Source organism: Triticum aestivum, chromosome 6D, assembly GCF_018294505.1.
Source record: "Triticum aestivum cultivar Chinese Spring chromosome 6D, IWGSC CS RefSeq v2.1, whole genome shotgun sequence".
Classification (NCBI taxonomy): Eukaryota; Viridiplantae; Streptophyta; class Magnoliopsida; order Poales; family Poaceae; genus Triticum; species Triticum aestivum.
Window position 1 is genome coordinate 413,051,819 of NC_057811.1, and position 23,436 is coordinate 413,075,254.

At 47.4% G+C, this 23,436-nt stretch overlaps 1 protein-coding gene and 1 pseudogene across 1 annotated transcript; both read left to right on the forward strand.

Moving 5' to 3' along the window:
• The first annotated feature begins 11,171 nt into the window (after positions 1-11,171).
• On the forward strand, positions 11,172-15,449 carry LOC123142649 (laccase-21-like; annotated as a pseudogene).
• Positions 15,450-19,043: 3,594 nt separating this feature from the next.
• On the forward strand, positions 19,044-22,196 carry LOC123141804 (putative laccase-9). The gene is made up of 5 exons (XM_044560878.1): positions 19,044-19,245; positions 19,836-19,987; positions 20,096-20,337; positions 20,453-21,550; positions 21,651-22,196. The coding sequence occupies exons 1-5, from the start codon at positions 19,135-19,137 to the stop codon at positions 21,779-21,781; spliced, it is 1,734 nt and encodes a 577-aa protein (XP_044416813.1). The 5' UTR covers positions 19,044-19,134; the 3' UTR covers positions 21,782-22,196.
• The last annotated feature ends 1,240 nt before the right edge of the window (positions 22,197-23,436 follow it).

Sequence of the window (23,436 nt, forward strand, 5' to 3'; positions counted from 1 at the left end):
CAGTGGGTCACCAATCCCTCTCGATGCGTACATGCACCAATTCTTTCGTTCCTTTTTCTTTTCTTTTTGTTGATGAAAAAAAGGAGGAAAAGATATATAATACTCCCTCTGTCCCATAATATAATAACATTTTTGACACTACACTAGTGTCAAAAATGTTCTTGTAATATTATGGGAGTGTAGTGTCAAAAACGTTCTTATATTATAAGACGGAAGGAGTAAGAGAAAACAGGCGAGAAAGAAATTCTTGTTGGACGTGTCGATTGAAAATGGTCCGGATCTCGCCCAAAACGTACTGACCGCGGCACGGCGGCGCAGACCGAGAGGTCCTGGTGCGGTCACCGGACCGGCCGAGAGATCTCGGGCGACGGAGGGCATGGCGAGGCGTCAAAATGTTTCCTTTTGGAATCCAATAACTCCCGAACGTTCCGATTTTGAGCATTTCGTCCCAAACGTTTTTACATGGCAACTTTAGTTCACAGGGGATGGCAACTTTAGTTGATAGTGGATGGCAACTTTGTTCTTTTTCTTTTTTGTCAAAAAATTGTCATGTTTCCCTTAATCTCACGCAAACTAAACTTGCCATCTAAAACGTTTGGGTTGCCATGCTTAAATCCTAAACGTTCAGGAGTTATCATTATCGTTCCTTTTTTAACGGCGCCTGCTACCTCTTGAGCACTCCGTTGGTTTTCCCTTGAAGAGGAAAGGGTGATGCAGCAAAGTAGCGTAAGTATTTCCCTCAGTTTTTGAGAACCAAGGTATCAATCCAGTAGGAGGCTACGCGCGAGTCCCTCGCACCTACACAAACAAATAAATCCTCGCAGCCAACGCGATAAGGGGTTGTCAATCCCTACACGGTCACTTACGAGGGTGAGATCTGATAGATATGATAGGATAATATTTTTGGTATTTTTATAATAAAGATGCAAAGTAAAATAAAAGCAACGGAAATAACTAAGTGTTGGAAGATTAATATGATAGAAGATAGACCCGGGGGCCATAGGTTTCACTAGTGGCTTCTCTCAAGAGCATAAGTATTTTACGGTGGGTGAACTAATTACTGTTGAGCAATTGACAGAATTGAGCATAGTTATGAGAATATCTAGGTATGATCATGTATATAGGCATCACGTCCGAGACAAGTAGACCGACTCCTGCCTGCATCTACTACTATTACTCCACACATCGACCGCTATCCAGCATGCATCTAGAGTATTAAGTTCATAAGAACAGAGTAACGCCTTAAGCAAGATGACATGATGTAGAGGGATAAACTCACGCAATATGACATAAACCCCATCTTGTTATCCTCGATGGCAACAATACTATACGTGCCTTGCTGCCCCTACTGTCACTGGGAAAGGACACCGCAAGATTGAACCCAAAGCTAAGCACTTCTCCCATTGCAAGAAATATCAATCTAGTATGCCAAACCAAACTGATAATTCGAAGAGACTTGCAAAGATAACCAATCATACATAAAAGAATTCAGAAGATTCAAATATTGTTCATAGCTAAACTTGATCATAAACCCACAATTCATCGGTCTCAACAAACACACCGCAAAAGAAGATTACATCGAATAGATCCCCACAAGAGAGGGGGAGAACATTGTATTGAGATCCAAAAAGAGAGAAGAAGCCATCTAGCTAATAACTATGGACCCGAAGGTCTGAGGTAAACTACTCACACTTCATCGGAGAGGCTATGGTGTTGATGTAGAAGCCCTCCGTGATCGATGCCCCCTCCGGCGGAGCTCCGAAACAGGCCCCAAGATGGGATCTCATGGGTACAGAAGGTTGCGGCGGTGGAATTAGGTTTTTGGCTCCGTATCTGATCGTTTGGGGGTACGTAGGTATATATAGGAGGAAGGAGTACATCGGTGGAGCAACGTGGGGCCCACGAGGGTGGAGGGCGCGTCCAGCGGGTAGTCGCGCCCCCCTACCTCGTGGCTTCCTGGTAGCTTTCTTGACGTAGGGTCCAAGTCCTCTGGATCACGTTCGTTCCGAAAATCACGTTCCCGAAGGTTTCATTCCGTTTGGACTCCGTTTGATATTCTTTTTCTGCGAAACTCTGAAATAGGCTAAAAACAGCAATTTTGGGCTGGGCCTCCGGTTAATAGGTTAGTCCCAAAAATAATATAAAAGTGAATAATAAAGCCCAATAATGTCCAAAACAGAAGATAATATAGCATGGAGCAATCAAAAAATATAGATACGTTGGAGACGTATCAAGCATCCCCAAGCTTAATTCCTGCTCGTCCTCGAGTAGGTAAATGATAAAAACAGAATTTTTGATGTGGAATGCTACGTGGCATAATTTCAATGTAATTCTTCTTAATTGTGGTATGAATATTCAGATCCGAAAGATTCAAGATAAAAGTTCAATATTGACATAAAAATAATAATACTTCAAGCATACTAACTAAGCAATTATGTCCTCTCAAAATAACATGGCCAAAGAAAGTTCATCCCTACAAAACCATATAGTTTAGTCATGCTCCATTTTCGTCACACAAGAATGCTCTCATCATGCACAACCCCGATGACAAACCAATCAATTGTTTCATACTTTAGTAATCTCAAACTTTTTCAACCTTCACGCAATACATGAGCGTGAGCCATGGACATAGCACTATGGGTGGAATAGAATATGATGATGGGGGTTATGTGGAGAAGACAAAAAAGGAGAAGGTCTCACATCAACGAGGCTAATCAATGAGCTATGGAGATGCCCATCGATAGATGTTAATGCGAGGAGTAGGGATTGCCATGCAACGGATGCACTAGAGCTATAAATATATGAAAGCTCAACAAAAGAAACTAAGTGGGTGTGCATCCAACTTGCTTGCTCACGAAGACCTAGGGCACTTGAGGAGGCCCATTGTTGGAATATACAAGCCAAGTTTTATAATGAAAAATTCCCACTAGTATATGAAATTGACAAAACAAGAGACTCTCTATTATGAAGATCATGGTGCTACTTTGAAGCACAAGTGTGGTAAAAGGATAGTAACATTGTCCCTTCTCTCTTTTTCTCTTTTTTTGGGCCTTCTTTTTTTATGGCCTTTCTCTTTTTTTATTCCTCACTTGGGACAATGCTCTAGAAAATGATGATCATCACACTTCTATTTATTTACAACTCAATGATTACAACTCGATACTAGAAAAAAGTATGACTCTATATGAATGCCTCCGGTGGTGTACCGGGATATGCATTGAACCAAGAGTGACATGTATGAAAGAATTATGAATGGTGGCTTTGCCACAAATACTATGTCAACTACATGATCATGCAAAGCAATATGACAATGATGAATGTGTCATGATAAACGGAATGGTGGAAAGTTGCATGGCAATATATCTCGGAATGGCTATGGAAATGCCATAATAGGTAGGTATGGTGGCTGTTTTGAGGAAGATATAAGGAGGTTTATGTGTGAAAGAGCGTATCATATCACGGGGTTTGGATGCACCGGCGAAGTTTGCACCAACTCTCATTGTGAGAAAGGGCAATGCACGGTACCGAAGAGGCTAGCAATGATGGAAAGGTGAGAGTGCGTATAATCCATGGACTCAACATTAGTCATAAAGAACTCACATACTTATTGCAAAAATCTACAAGTCATCAAAAACCAAGCACTACGCGCATGCTCCTAGGGGGATAGATTGGTAGGAAAAGACCATCGCTCGTCCCCGACCGCCACTCATAAGGAGGACAATCAAAGAACACCTCATGTTTCAAATTTGTTACATAACGTTTACCATACGTGCATGCTACGGGACTTGCAAACTTCAACACAAGTATTTCTCAAATTCACAACTACTCAACTAGCACAACCTTAATATCACTACCTCCATGTCTCAAAACAATCATCAAGCATCAAACTTCTCTTAGTATTCAAAACACTCATAAGAAAGTTTTTACTGTTCTTGAATACCTAGCATATTAGGATTTTTAAGCAAATTACCATGCTATTTAAGACTCTCAAAATAATCTAAGTGAAGCATGAGAGAATAATAGTTTCTATAAAACAAATCCACCACCGTGCTCTAAAAGATATAAGTGAAGTACTAGAGCAAAAACTATATAACTCAAAAGATATAAGTGAAGCACATAGAGTATTCTAATAATTTCCGAATCATGTGTGTGTCTCTCAAAAGGTGTGTACAGCAAAGATGATTGTGTTAAACTAAAAGCAAAGACTCAAATCATACAAGACGCTCCAAGCAAAACACATATCATGTGGTGAATAAAAATATAGCTCCAAGTAAAGATACCGATGGAAGTAGACGAAAGAGGGGATGCCTTCCGGGGCATCCCCAAGCTTTGGCTTTTAGGTGTCCTTAGATTATCTTGGGGGTGCCATGGGCATCCCCAAGCTTAGGCTCTTGCCACTCCTTGTTCCATAATCCATCAAATCTTTCACCCAAAACTTGAAAACTTCACAACACAAAACTCAGCAGAAAATCTCGTGAGCTCCGTTAGCGAAAGAAAACAAAAGACCACTTAAAGGTACTGTAATGAACTCATTATTTATTTAAATTGGTGTTAATCCTACTGTATTCCAACTTCTCTATTGTTTATAAACTATTTTACTAGCCATAGATTCATCAAAATAAGCAAACAACACACGAAAAACAGAATCTGTCAAAAACAGAACAGTCTGTAGTAATCTGTAACTAACGCAAAATTCCGTAAGTTCAAAAAATCAGCCAAAATAGGACGACCTAGAAAATTTGTTTATTGATCAGCAGCAATTGGAATCAATATTTTATCACGTTCTGGTGATTTGTAACAATTATTTTCGTGAACAGAAAGTTTCTGGAATTTTCTGCAAGATCAAATAACTATCATCCAAGAAGATCCTATAGGTTTTAACTTGGTACAAACACTAATTAAAATATAAAAACACATCCAACAGAGGCTAGATTAAATATTTATTACTAAGCAGCAAGGAAAAATATTGGGTTGTCTCCCAACAAGCGCTTTTTTAAAGCCTTTTTAGCTAGGCATTGAGATTTCAATGATGCTCACAAGAAAGACAAGAATTGAAGCACAAAGAGAGCATCATAAAACATGTGACAAACACACTTAAGTCTAACATACTTTCTATGCATAGGCATATTATAGGCAAACAAATTATCGTAGCAAGCAAAAACTAGCATATGCAAGGAAGCGGAAAGGAACAATAGCAATCTCAACATAACGAGAGGTAATTTAGTAACATGAAAATTTCTATAACCATATTTTCCTCTCTCATTACATGTAGCATCATAAGAAAATTCAACAAAATAGCTATCACATAACATATTCTCAACACGATCCACATGCATGCGAAGTTGACACTCTTCCAAAATAGTGGGATTATCATTAACTAAAGTCATGATTTCTCCAAGCCCACTTTTATCAAAAAATTCATAAGATTGAATATTATCCAAATATGTGGGATCTAAAGTTGACACTCTTCCAAACCCAATTTCAATATTATTGCAAACACTATTATCAATCTTATATTCATCATGGGGCTTAAATAAATTTTCAAGATCATAAGAAGAATCTCCCCAATCATGATTATTGCAACAGGTAGTGGACATAGCAAAACTAGCATCCCCAAGCTTAGGGTTTTGCATATTATTAGCATAATTTACATCAATAGAATTTATAACAAAATCATTGCAATCATACTTTTTATTCAAAGATCTATCGTGAATCACTTCATAAAGCGCTTCATCACAATTTTCAGATTCACGGATTTCAAGCAAAACCTTATAAAGATAATCTAGTGCATCCAAATCACTAGGAATTGATTCTTCATAATTGGATCTCTTAAAAAGATTGGAAAGCGGATGAGGATCCATAGATATTAGCTTCTCTGTTTAGGAATAAATACTCAACTATTTCAACCAAACGAGCGAACGAGCCAAGTAAGACATCAAGGCAAACGAAAAGACGAACGGAAAAAAGGCGAATAAAACGTCAAGGGTGAAGTGGGGGAGAGGAAAACGAGAGGCAAATGGCAAATAATGTATTGCGGGAGATAAGGGTTTGTGATGGGTACTTGGTATGTTGACTTTTGCGTAGACCTCCCCGGCAACGGCGCCAGAAATCCTTCTTGCTACCTCTTGAGCACTGCGTTGGTTTTTCCTTGAAGAGGAAAGGGTGATGCAGCAAAGTAGCGTAAGTATATCCCTCAGTTTTGAGAACCAAGGTATCAATCCAGTAGGAGGTTGCGCGCGAGTCCCTCGCACCTACACAAACAAATAAATCCTCGCAACCAACGCGATAAGGGGTTGTCAATCCCTACACGGTCACTTACGAGAGTGAGATCTGATAGATATGATAGGATAATATTTTTGGTATTTTTATAATAAAGATGCAAAGTAAAATAAAAGCAACGGAAATAACTAAGTGTTGGAAGATTAATATGATAGAAGATAGACCCGGGGGCCATAGGTTTCACTAGTGGCTTCTCTCAAGAGCATAAGTATTTTACGGTGGGTGAACTAATTACTGTTGAGCAATTGACAGAATTGAGCATAGTTATGAGAATATCTAGGTATGATCATGTATATAGGCATCACGTCCGAGACAAGTAGACCGACTCCTGCCTGCATCTACTACTATTACTCCACACATCGACCGCTATCCAGCATGCATCTAGAGTATTAAGTTCATAAGAACAGAGTAACGCCTTAAGCAAGAACACATGATGTAGAGGGATAAACTCATGCAATATGACATAAACCCCATCTTGTTATCCTCGATGGCAACAATACTATACGTGCCTTGCTGCCCCTACTGTCACTGGGAAAGGACACCGCAAGATTGAACCCAAAGCTAAGCACTTCTCCCATTGCAAGAAAAGATCAATCTAGTATGCCAAACCAAACTGATAATTCGAAGAGACTTGCAAAGATAACCAATCATACATAAAAGAATTCAGAAGATTCAAATATTGTTCATAGATAAACTTGATCATAAACCCACAATTCATCGGTCTCAACAAACACACCGCAAAAGAATATTACATCGAATAGATCTCCACAAGAGAGGGGGGGAGAACATTGTATTGAGATCCAAAAAGAGAGAAGAAGGCATCTAGCTAATAACTATGGACCCGAAGGTCTGAGGTAAACTACTCACACTTCATCGGAGAGGCTATGGTGTTGATGTAGAAGCCCTCCGTGATCGATGCCCCCTCCGGCGGAGCTCCGGAACAGGCCCCAAGATGGGATCTCACGGGTACAGAAGGTTGCGGCGGTGGAATTAGGTTTTTGGTTCCGTATCTGATCGTTTGGGGGTACGTAGGTATATATAGGAGGAAGGAGTACGTCAGTGGAGCAACATGGGGCCCATGAGGGTGGAGGGCGCGTCCAGGGGGTAGTCGCGCCCGCCTACCTCGTGGCTTCCTGGTAGCTTTCCTGACGTAGGGTGCAAGTCCTCTGGATCACGTTCGTTCCGAAAATCACGTTTCCGAAGGTTTCATTCTGTTTGGACTCCGTTTGATATTCTTTTTCTGCGAAACTCTGAAATAGGCTAAAAACAGCAATTTTGGGCTGGGCCTCTGGTTAATAGGTTAGTCCCAAGAATAGTATAAAAGTGAATAATAAAGCCCAATAATGTCCAAAACAGAAGATAATATAGGATGGAGCAATCAAAAATTATAGATACGTTGGAGACGTATCAGCGCCGTGCTTAACGGCAGGGACCACGACCAGCCATGAGCTAGCTCGCGTTCGCGTCCGTACGGACGACGGTGGTTCTTCCTAAGGCAGGCTCTTGCGTGGTGATTCCGCGTGATGGATGGATATATCCTTTGGCTTTGAGATGAGATAATGGCGACGCAAAGGATCGCCGGAGTCGATCGGAATTGGGGACGAAGAAGGCTCCCTCCGGTCAGTCCGGTGGGCTTGGCGTACCCGTCGCTTCGTCTCTCTTTTGTTGTCTCGAAAGAAAAGGCTCAGCTTTTTTGAGGGAGCTCGCTGTGGTCTGGTGGACTGCATGCAGGCTGAGGAGTTGCTCGGCGGGCGTACGGCGGCCGCTCTGAACCTCGGCTACAGCAGGCAGGGCATCCACGGCCTTTTTCACTATTTGATCCTTTCAGAAAACTTTCGCACAAAGTGAACTTCACACAAAACTATTTCACAATCTAACTCTTTTGGCAACGTCATAGGCCGTGATGTTTCTTCTCTATTTATAAACGGCGAGCTACCTAGTGGTGCTGCACTTCATAAATAAATGGCAATGTGGACAAGCTAATTGAAACGCCAAACCTCTTGGCGTTTCATGCTTGGGCAGCAACGCCAGGCACCCTTGGCGTTTCCAGCAACCCAGCATACTTTGGCGTTTCTGCCCTGCCACGTAGCGTCTCGACCAAGCCAGCAATGCTAGCTAGCTCGACGTTTCTAAATAGAGAAGAAACGCCATCATCTTTGGCGTTACCAAAAGGGTCAGATCGTGAAATAGTTTTGTATGAAGTTCATTTTGTGCGAAAGTTTTCTGAAAGGATCAAAATAGTGAAAAGACCCGGCATCCACGACGAACATGCTCGATCGGCGCCCACCGGCCCAAAGAGATGACCTTTTTGTGCTTCATCAGCGATTCAGCGCAGCCCGGAGCATGAGCAGGCGACGGTTCCTGTGGAGCGTGCGTGACAAGGAAGCTTGCGAGAGGTCGAGCTCATCGGAGGAGGCGGAAATCGGAGCTCTGTCGTAATGGCGACGGCGGGCGCCGCGACAAGCCACGCTTTGTAGAGTATACTTACGTCTCTCTTCTTTTTTGATTGACGTACGGATCGGAGCTCGTGGGCGCGGACCTCAGGAGACATGCATGTACGTCGGCGAGGAAGACGGCAACCACGCCGGCGAAGGGTTTGCTGGCTGGCTCAAATGGCGGCGGCGATCGAGGTGAGAAAACAAAGGAAGACGAATAAAGGAGGAAATTAAAAGATGAAGGACAACGGGCGAGAAAGAAATTCATGTCGGACGGGTCCAAAATGGCCAGACTCGATCTCGCCCATAGCGTACATTACGCGTGTAATCAATGGCAGAAGCAATCGGCGACGCAAGATGGACAAGACATATCAAAGCAAACCCCTCGGGCCCGGCCATCCGGGAGTTCACCACACTCTGGGTGCAACTGCAACATGTGGTGCTGACCGACGAGCCGGACTGGGTGGAATGGAAGACGGCTGACGGACGATTCATGTTGGCATCAGTGTATGCGATTCAATTCAAGGGATCCACACGGACTGAATTCAAATAGATTATCTGGAAGGCCGACCCACTCATGAAGTGCAAAATATTCTCCTGGCTTACGGTGCTAAATCGATGCCTCACTGTCGACAACCTAGCCAAACGAGGATGGCCACACAATGCATCATGCAGTCTCTGCCAGAGGACGCCGGAGAGCGCATTCCACCTGTCCGCCTCATGCTCCTTCATCACTGAGCTTTGGCAGAGGGTGCTAAGCCGGTGTGGTCTACCGGCGATGATGGCACCGTCCGCGACCGCGACAAACCTTCTAGAATGGTGGGATCAAAGCCGGTCCAAGGTGCCGAGGGACCATAGACATGGATGGAGCTCGCTGGTGCAGCTGGTCTGGTGGACGGCATGAAAAGAACGAAATGCGCGGATCTTCGATAACAAGTTCTCGACAAGAGTGCAAGTCTTCCACCGCCTGATTGAAGACATCGACACTTGGACGATAGCCGGCCATAACAAGATCAACAACCTGGTGCACATTTCGTGCAAATTTTGTAACTAACAAACGTTGTCTTCCCTCTCTCATATTCAATGAAAAGCTGCACAACAGCATTTTTGTCAATAAAAAAAATCAATCGACGGTGGCGCGGGAGCAGGCAAGGTTCTCTCTCCTGTCCCCGGCGCCGACGAGGCCGGCCGCCAGGAGAGGAGCTAGCACGGCCAGAGTTTGGAGTCGTCGGCAGCCGGTGACCCAAAGCTTTCCTTTGCACGTACTCTCTCAGTCCCGAAAAGGTTGTCCCTCAAATGGATGTATCTAGCACCAAGTTAGCGCTAGATACATCCATTTGAAAGACAAGCTTGGGACAAGTTTTTTCGGACGAAGGAAGTACGCGCGGTGGCGATCCAAGGCGGCGGTGTTTGCTAGCTCTCGTGATTACGCATATTTTTTTTCGAAAAGGAGGAAGACCCCCGGCCTCTGCATCTGGGCGATGCATGCAGCCACTTTATTAATTATTCTTAAAAGACCTTACAAAGAAATACAGCAGTAAGTCTGAAGCCACCGTCGGCAATATCTGTCGTTACTCCTATCCATTTGATGAAGGGATGCTGATAGTCTGGGCCTAATACCAAACAAACCTCGCAGCCAAGCCTAACATCTAAGACGTGAGGCCCCAACCAAGCCACTTGCCGGGTATGGGGCACACACCAGTCCGGCGCGCTCTCAGAGGCCGCCGCCGCCAACTGCCACCACTCCATCTTCAGAGCTGTACTGACGCATCAACCTTGCCCGCTAGCTGCCGTCGACGTCACCACGACGCCAGACAACGCCACCATCCTGCGCTCGTCCATCAACACACGCCCAGTAGCGAGACCCCGTTGCTCCGTGCCGCTGAGACCCGCCGTTGTCGACGTGTCAGATGCAACGCCGCTCCTCCTTCGCGAACACCACCTGCTACCACTGGTTCCATCCCCTCCACCTGTAGATCCTCTGCACTCCCAACCGAGCCCCAGTGCCCCTGACGACACCTCCAGGAAGGTCACGACGCGAAAAGCGCCGCTGCCGCCAGATCCGAAAAGGATTGAAGGTTTTCACCCGGCCTGGGATCGGGGTGGGTAGATTGGGCCCTCAGCTGCGCCTTCATGAAGGAAAGCGGCGCCCATGGGCGTCGCCGCCGCCGGGCCGGCCAGACTGGCCAAGGTTTCCCCCGGACCCAAAGTACACCACCAGGGCTCACCACCACCGGAGCCTGCAGCCGCAACCACCGGGACGACGACAGAGGCAGCAGGAGAAAGGGGAACCTCCAGATCTGACGCAACGGAGAACCGCGCCATGGCCGGACTCCACCAGCGACCCGCCACCCGTGCGGCCAAGTACGCTGGCCAGCATCGCCTGTAGACGTTGCCAGCCGCCGGACGACGCCGCCTCGCCGATAGGGCCGCCGCCCAAGGATCCGCAGGCCACCGATGCGATACTCCGGCCCGCAGGCCGACGGGATCGATCCGGGCGCCGAGATCCCCGCCGCCACCTTCCCCGGCGCCCGCGCGGGCTTTGCCGGCGGCCGTCTCCGGCGGCGGCGAGGGATGGATGGGGGATGAGGGGAGGCGGGCGGCAAAAGATCGGATCGCCCCCGAGTCGCCAGGGGGCGACGCGAGGGCCACGTCTCGTACCCGTCTAGTGTTGTTACCCGTCCAGGATCGTGAATGCGCATATATACTATTAATATAAAGTTGAGTCATCTATTTTGAAACGGAGGGAGTAGCTAGTATCACTGAGACACTGATGCATGTGTACGTTGAAATTGTGCTGCTCGCCGAGCTAGTCGTGGACGTCGGCCGTTGGATGGGGCCGACGTCGACGTACGTACTGTATCACATTACACATTTCGTTCCTCGGTAGAAATCAAATGCATGTCATATTGTCATGATGCAAATTGGAAATCTTTCCTTCATGGAGGATCGGCGGCAGAAAACAAGTCGCTCTCGATCGATCCATCGGAGAAGGGTCAGTAATGTCAGACTCACTCGATGCTGTCTGTAAATCAAGGGAAGGCGTGGAGGGTGCTAGAGGCGTACGGCGATGGTGGCGCGCGCGGGACCTTTTGGAGCGCGGGCCGCGTCGCGTCGAGAGATGGCACCGGCGGCATGATCGGCCGCGACGACGTACGGCGAAGAGGAGGATAACATGCGCGTGGAGAAGAGAGCTGGCTTTGGCATGCATGCATGCATCTCGAAGGAAATAACGCCGACGTACGGCGGGCAAGGCAACCAAAACGGCCGCCATCGATCGCCGGTGGTGCGGTCAGTTTGGTCAAGCCCGGCCGCCCAAGGGACGTCCCAACTTGACGCGCACCTCATCGATCGGAGGAACCACGAGCGCGGTCGATTCCTTCCGGGCGTTGGTTGGGTCAAATCGTGGCAGGGCGGCCACCGATGGAGAGGTCCTGCCTGCAGGTGCGGTCGCCGGACTGGCCGGGAGATCTCGGGCGACTCCCTTAGCGGCCGGCGCGTGCTCGACGGCAGGGACACGGCCGGCCATGGAGCTGGCGTTCGCGTCCGTACGGTGGTGCTTCTGCTTGGTAGAGGCATGCATGGCATGGATCCCGGCGGCGACGAGGCAACCATGCATGCATGACTCGTAGAAGATGGATGAAGCAAAGCAAACACATGCATGCGGAGACGGCGGCGACGACGGTGAGCTTGGAAACGTCGTCGGTGCTACGTATGACAGATTGGTGACGTTGTCGTCGTCGTCGACGGTGACGTTGGTGAGAAATAAGTGAGGGGTAGAATGACGTAACGTGTCACTCAAAGGTCCATGTCGCCCATGCGTTTCTTCAGACCCTTTGACATACGGGTACGGTGCTACTTATGACAGATTGGGAGCTCCGCAGGAACATATATATAAACCTTGAAGGTTAGCCAGGTTCGTTTCTTGACCTTTTTTCTTCCCCCACTCTGCACGCGGTCGAGCGCTGACAAACTTCAAGCCCCATTCTTACTCAAGTCTTAATTGTCTCCGCACAGGGAAGGCTCCAAGGACAAGGAGACAGCTCGTTGTCATCGGGATGCACGTTCGCGTTATATATGTTTCATGCATGCTGCCGGAAGAGCAGAATCCGAATTGCGCGACCGGTTCGTCATCCCAACTGTCATCCATGGTCGAGACCCCTTTGTATAAATACGACCAATGGCATGCATATTCTTCACTCGTCTCAAGTGCTTTGCTACCTACTACCTACACTAGCTAAGCTAGCCATCTCCCGCTGCTGGTTGCTCGATCGATCCCTAGTCCGGCAATGGCAATGGCAATCAGCAAGGTACATTTAGTTTGGTCACTATGTGTGGCTTTCACGTTTGCCCCGCAGCAGCTGCTGCCCCTGCTCAAGGTTCTGGTTCTGGTTCAGGCAGGGTGCGCCGCCATTACGATTTCTTTGTAAGTCTTCATATCTACTCTCATGCATGCATTTTGCTTCCCGTCGTCCGTCAGCTGAAGTATGGACTGATGTGCTACTAGCTAGCTAGTGGTCTGCAGAATTTACTTTTTAGAGACTATTAAAAGACTACATACGGAGTAAAATGTGTGAATCTACACTTTAAACTACATCTATATATATTTGTATGTAGTCCATAGTAAAATCTTTAAAAAAACTTATATTTAAGAACAAAGGGAGTAGCAAACGGCGGCCGCCATTGTTGCAGATAAGGGAGGCCAACTACACCAGGCTCTGCAGCGAGAAGACCATCCTCACCGTGAACGGCGAGTTCCCCGGCCCCACCATCTTCGCGCGCAAAGGCGACGTCGTCCTCGTAAACGTCCACAACCAAGGCCACCAAAATGTCACCATCCACTGGTAATTTTTCGAACTGTACTACTTGTTTCACATGGCATTGGCATGAAGCTCTCCACCCAGTGCAATGGCACTATTCTCTGTCCATGGTGCAGGCACGGCGTGGACCAGCCGCGGAACCCGTGGTCAGACGGGCCGGCGTACATAACGCAGTGCCCCATCCAGCCCGGCAACACATTCACCTACCGGATCATCTTCTCCGAGGAAGAGGGCACGCTGTGGTGGCACGCGCACAGCGACTTCGACCGTGCCACCGTGCACAGCGCCATCGTCATCCACCCCAGGCGCGGCACCGCCTACCCCTTCCGGAAGCCGCGCCGGGACATACCCATCATCCTCGGTATGCACGCTCAAACGCTGGTGCTCTTGGGTTAAAAATTCCAACGAAATTTCAGCGAAATTTTTGAAATGTTGCATATTTTAGTAGGGTCTGAAATATTTTTAACCCCCAAATTTCGAGGTAGATTCAGGCTGATGTTAAAAGAAACTTAAATTATGTTAGATTTCATTAAAATTAAGTGAAATTTGAAATCTCAAAATCCAAAATAATTTCTGAAATATGCTAAATTTTTAAAATTTTACATATTTCGATGAGGACCGAAATTTAAAAAACCTTGCTCCTTCCTGCACTCTGATCGCACGCGTGCTTGGGACCTTGGGTGAGGCTTGAATATGCGAACATTTTTGCGTGCATGGGAGTGGTGGAACCGCGACGTCGGGCAAATGCTCATCGAAGCCCTCAGCAGCGGTGGCGACTTCCAACAGTCGGACGCCAACACCATCAACGGCCAGCCCGGCGACCTGTTCCCGTGCTCCAGTGACACCACCTTCAAGCTGCCTGTCGAGCACGGCAACACCTACATGCTCCGCATCATCAACGCGGCGCTCACCAACGAGTACTTCTTTACCATCGCCGGGCACCGCCTCACAGTGGTCGGCGGAGGCGTACTCGGTGCAGCTCAGGTCCCTCGCCAACGAGGAGCACCCGGTGGACGTGCCCCGGCACGTCGACAAGCACATGCTCATCACCATCGCGGTCAACGAGATCCCCTGCACGCCCGGCAAGCTGTGCAAGGGCCCCCGCAACAACAGCCTTGCGGCGAGCCTCAACAACGTCAGCTTCGACATGCCCACCACAGCCATCCTCGGAGCCTACTACAGCTCGATGCTTCAAGGCGTGGCTAAGACGGACTTCCCCAATAACCCGGCGGTGGCTTTCAACTACACCTCCGATGACCTCCCTCTAGACCTCAGGTTCATGGCGCACGACACGAGGCTGAAGGTGCTGGAGTACGGCACCATGGTGGAGGTGGTGTTCCAGGACACGTCCATCCTCGGCAGCGAAAGCCACCCCATGCATCTTCACGGGTACAGCTTCTACGTGGTAGGGAGAGGGGCTGGTAACTTTGACAGGCACAAGGACCCGGCGACGTACAACCTGGACGACCCGCCGTACCAGAACACGGTCTCCGTGCCCAAGGCTGGTTGGGCCGCAATCCGCTTCCGGGCGGCGAATCCAGGTGAGTGCTTATTAAGGCATCTCTTTCAGCATTTCTATGGCTCATTGTGAGGGTTTTTCTAACTTCACCTTTGTGTTTCTATGGTTGTTGATTTAGGTGTATGGTTCATGCATTGTCATTTCGAGCGACACATGGTCTGGGGGATGGAGACTGTGTTTATTGTGAAGAACGGCAAGGCAGAAGAAGCTAAGATCATGCCACCACCTTCAAATATGCCAAAGTGCTGATGGAGTACATTATCTCCTATAGAAGGAGACAAGAAGTCAAAATGCCACCACTGAAGAAATAGTTTACCTAATACCTTTATTCAAATTAACTGGCAGATTCCAATCAAATATGTTTAATTAGAGAAAATGAAGTGAATCACCCATAAATATCTGGCCATTAGTTGGAGTGAGTGTTCATTCTCACCCACTTTGGTATGACCCGAACAATTGAGTATGTGTGTGTGTGTTGAAAGACATCTACCTTCTACCCTTCAGGGAAATTTGATTAACACGTGGATTGTCCGTAGTCGGACTTTGTGTTTATCTTGAATGATTATATAACTTGATGATATTGTGTGACATTGTGGCGATTGTAAGCCAAAGCTCGTATTCTATCTATTCAGTACATGGGATGAGCAAAAATACAACCACTCTTGCGACCATACCAATATGCGCTTATGCCCCAAGTCGTGCCTCGACACGTATAGCGTATAGTCGCATATTGGGCGTTCCAGTGTGTGTGTGTTGAAAGACATCTACCTTCTACCCTTCAGGGAAATTTGATTAACACGTGCATTGTTTGAACCAACTCTTACCTCCTCATTTGGTCAAGTTCCAATAATTACCTCAAGATGTGTTGGATTTCCTCCACCAAGTTTGACATTTTTATTCAATTGCTTGGGAGACATAGTCATTTGTTACAGCATCTTAAAAAACAAAATGTCGTGGCATATGTAGATGCGCTTGATACATATTTTTTTTTAGAAAAAGACAAAGACCCCAGGCTTTTGCATCTGGACGATGCATACATTTATTTTATTAATTATTTATACAAGACCTCACAAAGAAATACAACGGTAAGTCTGAATTCATCGTCTAGGCAACATCTGTCATTACTCCTATCCAACTGATGAAGGGATGCTGATAGTTCGGGCATAATACCACGGACCTCGCAGCCAAGCCTAACATCTAAGACCTGATGCCTCAACCAAGCCACTTCCCGGGTATGGGGCACACAGATTCGACAGACTCTCAGAGGCCGCCGCCGCCAACTGCCACCACTCCAACTTTAGAGTTGTACTGACGCATCATTCTTGTCCGGTCTAGCTGCCATCGACGCCACCACCTCCCTGTGAGCGAACTGCTGAGCACGTCGCGGTCGCCGCTGGTACACCTCAGCACCATGCCGCCAAATACCACCAGCCGACACAGTTTGAAGTCTCTGAAACATCTGTCGTGCGTAGCACCTGCCGGCCAGGCATGACAAAGCATAACACCTGTCGACCAGGCATGACTTGACATCTTCACCGAAGCTCCATGCAAGACGAAGCCGCTCCACCTTCTACCTCCGACTTCCAGCGCTGCTCCATAAATGATTCTTCCAAGAGAGAAACGACACCGCATTGCCGTCATTGTCCGATCTGTAAAACCATATCCTAGGGTTTCCCCCCGGAGATGCTCCCAAGAGGAGAGAGAGAGTCATGATTTGCTTTGCCAAAGGCGATGCAATCTCTGGGTGTTCCGCTGGCTACCTTGGAAAGGGAGTGTACGTGCGTACCGTAAACGGCTTTTCTCCCGTAGAAACCACCGATCTGCGTAGCATTAGTTGACACGTCTGGTCTTGGCCGGATAGAACACCGTACTATGTACCGAAAACTTACTAGAAGTCAATGAGCAGTAGCAATACGCATTAGTTTTCCGATCTTCAGAGAAGACAACGTGCAACAGGTCAAAAATCTTTGTTTAACGTTTACTGAAGCATGGCCAAACTAACTAGTAAATAGGCTCATGCTTTTCACTCTCACAAAACCTCCCAGGGGTGATCGGAATTCAGAGGAGGACTCTGTTACGGAGTTGCTGCAGATTACAATTCAGAAGAGGACACTGTTGGTGTTGGCATCACAGAGCCACAGGCGTGCCTGCACTGTATATTGTCATCGGCTAGGAATAGGATGGCTAGCTTAGCTAGTTTGAAGATGTGTCTGTTGCCAGGTACGTAAGTGCGTGTTTGTTTAACTAACTCCAAGACGAATGGAATTTGTTTTCTACATCAGAGCTCACCGGCTAGGTTATCGTGGCAGACCATTCACACGTCCTTTAGTATCTTCACCCCGTCACGATTTCACATTTTTTTGGGACTTAGTTACCTGGACAGAGTTTAAGATTGCCGCGCATATACGAGTCGGAGTGTGTGCATTATTTTAGCCCATATGAAATTTTTGAAATGATGTTGTCTTTCACAAATAAATCATCATAATTTTTTTCGGTTATCTTCAATGCGTCTGCTAGGATTCGTACGTAGTTGTTACTCAGACATACGGACCACAGAGAGCAACAATAGAATAGGTGTATAGTCATTTTATCCTATTTTCGTAGGTTACAGCATCTCCAACAGGCGCGCTATCTTAGCCGCGCGCTGGAAAAAATCGCTTTATTGCGCACGCGGGGCCGTAACGGACGCTCTAGCAGCCGCGCAATAATCACGCGTACGGGTGTGGACAAAAACGACATCGCGCACTGTTTATTGGCGTTCCAGTAGGCGCACGAGGAACATCGTACAACCTGTTTCTCCTCGAGCAGCACCGGCTGACGGAGGGCCAGATCTACGGCGAGCGCACGAGCAAGGAGGCCATGGCCGCGGCGAACCCAAATTTCGTCGCGGAGCAGCGTGCCATCTACGATGTCGTCCGCGCTCAAGTTGTCGCTCGGCAGGAAGTGGCAGCCGCGGAGGCGCAACTGCAGGCGATCGCGAAGAAGAATATAGCCAACTGCGCCTCCTAGGTGCCGCCGACGAACCATCAGCCGGCCCGGTGGGACGATGACAGCCAAGGGGCCACCATTTCCCTCGTGGACCTCACGTCCACCGGAGACGAATAAGGCGCGGAATCCTCCGAGGATGAGTAGGCCACGGGAGGAAGCGGGGCCTGGTGTCCCATGTGGGCCGGTCCGTCTCCCATGTTCGACTCTTCCTCACCGGAGACCTCACCTTTACTTCATCGGTCTTATCGCCGGTGCTCATGAAGATGGTGGAAGGAGGACGACACGGGCTTGAACACCTGGTGCCGCCGCCGTAGGATAGGTTTAGAGGCAGGGTTTTTTTTTGTACTAAATGTTTGAAATGTACTTAAATCCATCTTGTTTGTATGAAATCCATCGTGTTGGTACGAAATCCGTCCGTGTTTGCATGAGTTTTATCCGGTTTGTTAAAAAAAGTTTGACATATACGTGGGTAGTATTGGATGGCTGTCTCCCGCATCAATGTCCATGAACTGGTTTCTCTCTATCCATAGAAGGATGCGGAAGGTTTTTTCGGGTTGCGGTTGAAGATGCCAGGCAAGGACATTCACGTCGGCGTTGAATGCCTGCTTCTCGGAAGAAAAAGAACCCAGAGGTTTTGATCAGGTCCCCACGTGCTCGCTTCAAGCCTCGATTTTTCTCATCGATTAGTAGTGCTAACTCTTGGCCGGTTCCAGTTAGCGTGCTTAAAATGCCCTCGTCCTAGCTTGGTTGCCGCGAAGGCTTCCACTTCCAGGGCTACTTAGGCGCAGTTGTGGTTGTCGCTGTCATCGCCGAAGAAAATGAAACGTGGAAGACTCGACCAACTAATTTTATGAAGGTAATTAATCATCTGAAACTAATTAAACGCCATGCAGCTGGGGCATGCATATGCATGCACCGCCCGACGTCTCCACCGGCTTCTCGCTAGTAGCTCCTATAAATACTCTCGCGGACCTCGAAAGCCTCCAACGGCCATCACACACACATATTGGTTGCATTCCGAAGTCTACCGTACGTGTTAGCTATATACATAGCTAGCTCCTTAGCCTCCTGCGGTACTCGTAGCGACGTTGGCATGGCGATCAGTGTAGCTATGCTTTGGTTACTCGGTAGCGTGGTGTTAACAACGTTGGCGTCCGCAGCCACCCCGGCGGAGAGCTCCAAGAATCACCACCACGATTTCATTGTAAGTCTGCCTGCAGTCCTGCACTCCATCAGCATTCATGTAGCATTCTTGTTGTACTCTCTTTGTCCGGAAATACTCGTCGAAGGAATAGATATATTTAGATGTATTTTAGTTCTAGATACATTCATTTTTATGCATTTCTCCGACAAGTATTTCCGGACTGAGGAAGTATGTGCTTGGCTCCATTTTCGTTATATACATATAAAAAGTGTACCAATCATGTTCGTTTAGCAATCCTAGTAAAGTTATACTCCCTCCATCCTAAAATAAATGTCGCTGCTTAGTACATACAAAGTTAATATAAAGTTGTATTAAATCAACGACACCTATTTTCGTACGAAGAAGTATGCATCTTATTATGAAGTTTCATGGGTTTCACAAAACGCAGTCCTGAGAACTAGCTACTAGCTAGTAGCTAGTGACCCAGAGCAGCAATGAGCCAATGACACGGCACCCTGTTCACTTTCTGTTCAGCAACACGTCAAAAGTCAGAATTACACTGCTTTTGCCAAATCAACTTCCCTTACAGTGATAAGCCACGGTGATACCTGCAAGCACGAAATGAACTTATTACGACATTCTTCTTGCAGATAAAAAAGACTAGCTACACAAGGCTGTGTCACGAGAAAACCGTGCTCACCGTGAACGGCCAGTTCCCCGGTCCGACCATCTACACGCGCAAGGGCGACATCGTCATCGTCAATGTCATCAACCAAGGCAACAAAAACATCACCATCCACTGGTAAGTTTGATTCCACCGCGCCATTCACGTAACAAAATTCTCTTCTTTCCCTGCTCAGACGACGGTTAACCTTCTGAGGTGATCATCGGCAACCTCCTTGTGGTGTAGGCATGGTGTGGACCAGCCAAGGAACCCGTGGTCCGACGGGCCGGAGTACATAACGCAGTGTCCCATCCAGCCCGGCGCCAACCTCACCTACACGGTCATCTTGTCCGAAGAAGAGGGCACGCTCTGGTGGCACGCGCACAGCGACTTTGACCGCACCACCGTCCATGGCGCCATCGTCATCCACCCCAAGGGTACCACCTTCCCCTTCAAGAAGCCCCACAAGGAGATACCCGTCATCCTCGGTATGGATATATCTCGAACTTATTTGATGTATGAATCATGTTTTTTTTTTAAAGAAATGTATGAATCATGTTGTGTGCACCATGTGGTATTAATATGCGAGATGTTGATTGGCAGGTGAGTGGTGGAACGCCGATGTGAACCGTCTGCTCCAGGAGGCCAAACGGACTGGTGGAGAGGTCAATATTTCTGATGCGAACGCCATCAACGGCCAGCCGGGAGACCTGTTCCCGTGCTCCAAGAACGGCACCTTCAAGCTAGACGTGGAAAGTGGCAAGACGTACTTGCTCCGGATCATCAACGCGGCACTGGCCAATGAGCTCTTCTTCGGCGTCGCAGGGCACCGTCTCACCGTGGTTGGCACAGACGCGCGCTACACCAAGCCGTTCACCGTCGACTATATCATGATCTCGCCGGGCCAGACCGTGGACGCGCTCCTGGAGGCTGACCGCGCCACGAACGGTTCGTCTAATTGCCGGTACTACATGGCGGCACAGACGTTCGCATCGAACACCGGCATCGACTTCAATAACAGCACCGCCACGGCCATCGTGGAGTACACGGCTGCGCCGCGTGCAGCTCGCGCGGGCACGCCGGACTTCCCCAACCTTCCAGCCGTCAACGACACCGACGCAGCGACGGCCTACACGGATCAACTCCGGTCCCTGGCCAGCAAGGACCACCCCGCAGACGTGCCGGCCCATGTCGACGAGCACATGCTCATCACCATCGCCGTCAACGTGCTCCCATGCACGGGCAATATGACGTGCGATGGTCCACTCAGCAGCCGCTTCGCCGCTAGCCTCAACAACGTAAGCTTCCAGACCCCCTCCGTCGACGTCCTCGATGCCTACTACGGCTCCGTCCGCGGCGTGTACGAGGCAAACTTCCCCGACAAGCCGCCCTTCTTCTTCAACTTCACCGACGACAACGTCCCCACGGACCGTTGGTTCACGAAGCGCGGCACCAAGGTGAAGGTGCTGGGGTACGGAGCCGTGGTGGAGGTGGTTTTCCAGGACACGGCCATCCTGGGCGCCGAAACCCACCCGATGCACCTGCACGGGTTCGCCTTCTACGTGGTGGGAAGAGGGTTCGGGAACTTCGACAAGCAGAAGGATCCGGCCACGTACAACTTGATCGACCCACCGTACCAGAACACCGTCTCCGTGCCAAAGGCTGGTTGGGCCGCGGTTCGCTTCCGTGCTACAAATCCCGGTGAGTGCTTTAGACTTAATTTTGGTTATGAATCTCCTTGTCACTTAGTTGAAATTGAAATGGCTGGTTTATAACTTTGGCCCTCGTTTTGCTATGCTAGGTGTGTGGTTTATGCACTGTCACTTCGATCGTCATCAGGTCTGGGGGATGGACACTGTGTTCATTGTAAAGGATGGCAAGACCCCCGAAGCTAAAATGATGCGCCGTCCTGCGGGCATGCCTAGGTGCTAACTTGCGTGATTATACATGTTGAAATATATTGCTCATCTTTCTTTATCAGTTCGGACTTTTGGAGCAATTGGCTGATGCATGAATTCAATATGATATCTGAGCCAAGAGGTCTTAAGCTCAAGACCTTGCCAACGCAGTATTAAATAAAAACGACTCTGCGGCCTACATCGATCCCACATGAGCATGAATTCAATAATACGGAGTGTGATAGCATCAGTGTTACATGACAATCAAGAATATAATTATTGTTTAGTTAATTGATGAAGTTATTTTGCGTTTTTTAAAGAATATATATCTGAAAGACTAAACAGGTCTGTTTAATTTTTATTCGGCTGAATAGGAGAAGATCTTTTTGTCGTTCTACTACTATGATGTAAATTCTGATCTGTATTCAGTTCTTAAAATTAAACAAGTACCCCTAGTGTTTATGGATATTTGCATGTCTTGTTATTGTACGCGAAAAAATTGTCACAACTCATTTTCGGTGGACGTGTGCTTAACACGTTTTAGTCAGGCAAACAAGCTTTTGTCTGGCAGTTTTCATGATTTCTTTCACACTTTCCTGTTGAAAAGTACTCCCTCCGTATCAAAATTGAAGACATTTTTATAGGCTAGTTTAATCTAAAATCGTCCTATATTTTGGTACAGAAATAGTACATGTGTCCACTTATTCCAGCTGTATGGAGAAGAAAATATCATAGAATGAATCCATGGACTTTTGAGTTGACTCGCGGAATATATTATTTGGAAACCCCCACTCATATATTAATTAATTAAAACAAATGTTCATACAATCATTCGTTACCATCATACCTATTAATAAAACTAAACTTCGCAATCTTATGTGCCACCATATTTGCCTTCCTGTTTATATTGGTGATTTTTAAAATACTCATCATCTTGGAGACACTCAATGCTTCCTTCTTCAAATCAACAAGTTTTGACCTGTCCAAATTATCATTTGCAAAAACGGAAGCAACAAAAGAGCAATCAGTTTGCAAAATTATGGGCTTGTGAAGAGTGACACCGATATAAAGGCCTGAGACGGTTACTCGAAGTTCCGTTTCCTCAGCACTAAAACAAGTACCAATATAATCCCACGAGGAAATAAGAACTTCTCCATTATGAACCACCCCTACGCTCGCAGTGCTAATGGCCTCCACAAAACTTACATCAACATTAATCTTGAGGAATTCATTAGGTGGGAGGCAGCTAAGGAACACAATTCCTTTCCACATTATTAATGGATTGTAATCCATCGACCGCACCTTTATCTTTATTACTTACCTCTACCTTGATGTTTGCATGACAAGACGAGAAGGATGCCGAGTAATTTTGAATAAAACTCACTGAGGCCGAGCTAGATTCCTTTTCTTTACCAAAGATCAAGTCATTCCTCAAATGCCAGGCTCTCCGGAACATGAATATTGTTTTCTCACCCATAGGCGAACTTAACTGATCCAACAAAATAAGCAACCAGTCCGTCCCTGACCGGTTTAAAATATCTTCTGCCAGTAAATTCTATACCTGCCTCAAACCCATACGAAGCGCATGGACCTTGGGACAGCAAACCAAAGCATGAAGAACACATTCATCTTCAACACCACAGATTAAACACATACCTAGGGTAGCTTGGTGGTGTTTTACTCTATTAG

Excerpts from the sequence above, each read along its gene's own strand:
- LOC123141804 (XM_044560878.1), top strand. The coding sequence starts at position 19,135 with ATGGCGATCAGTGTAGCTATGCTTTGGTTACTCGGTAGCGTGGTGTTA. Across the intron at positions 19,246-19,835 it reads ATCACCACCACGATTTCATT|ATAAAAAAGACTAGCTACAC; the intron begins GTAAGTCTGCCT and ends TTCTTCTTGCAG. Across the intron at positions 20,338-20,452 it reads GGAGATACCCGTCATCCTCG|GTGAGTGGTGGAACGCCGAT; the intron begins GTATGGATATAT and ends GTTGATTGGCAG.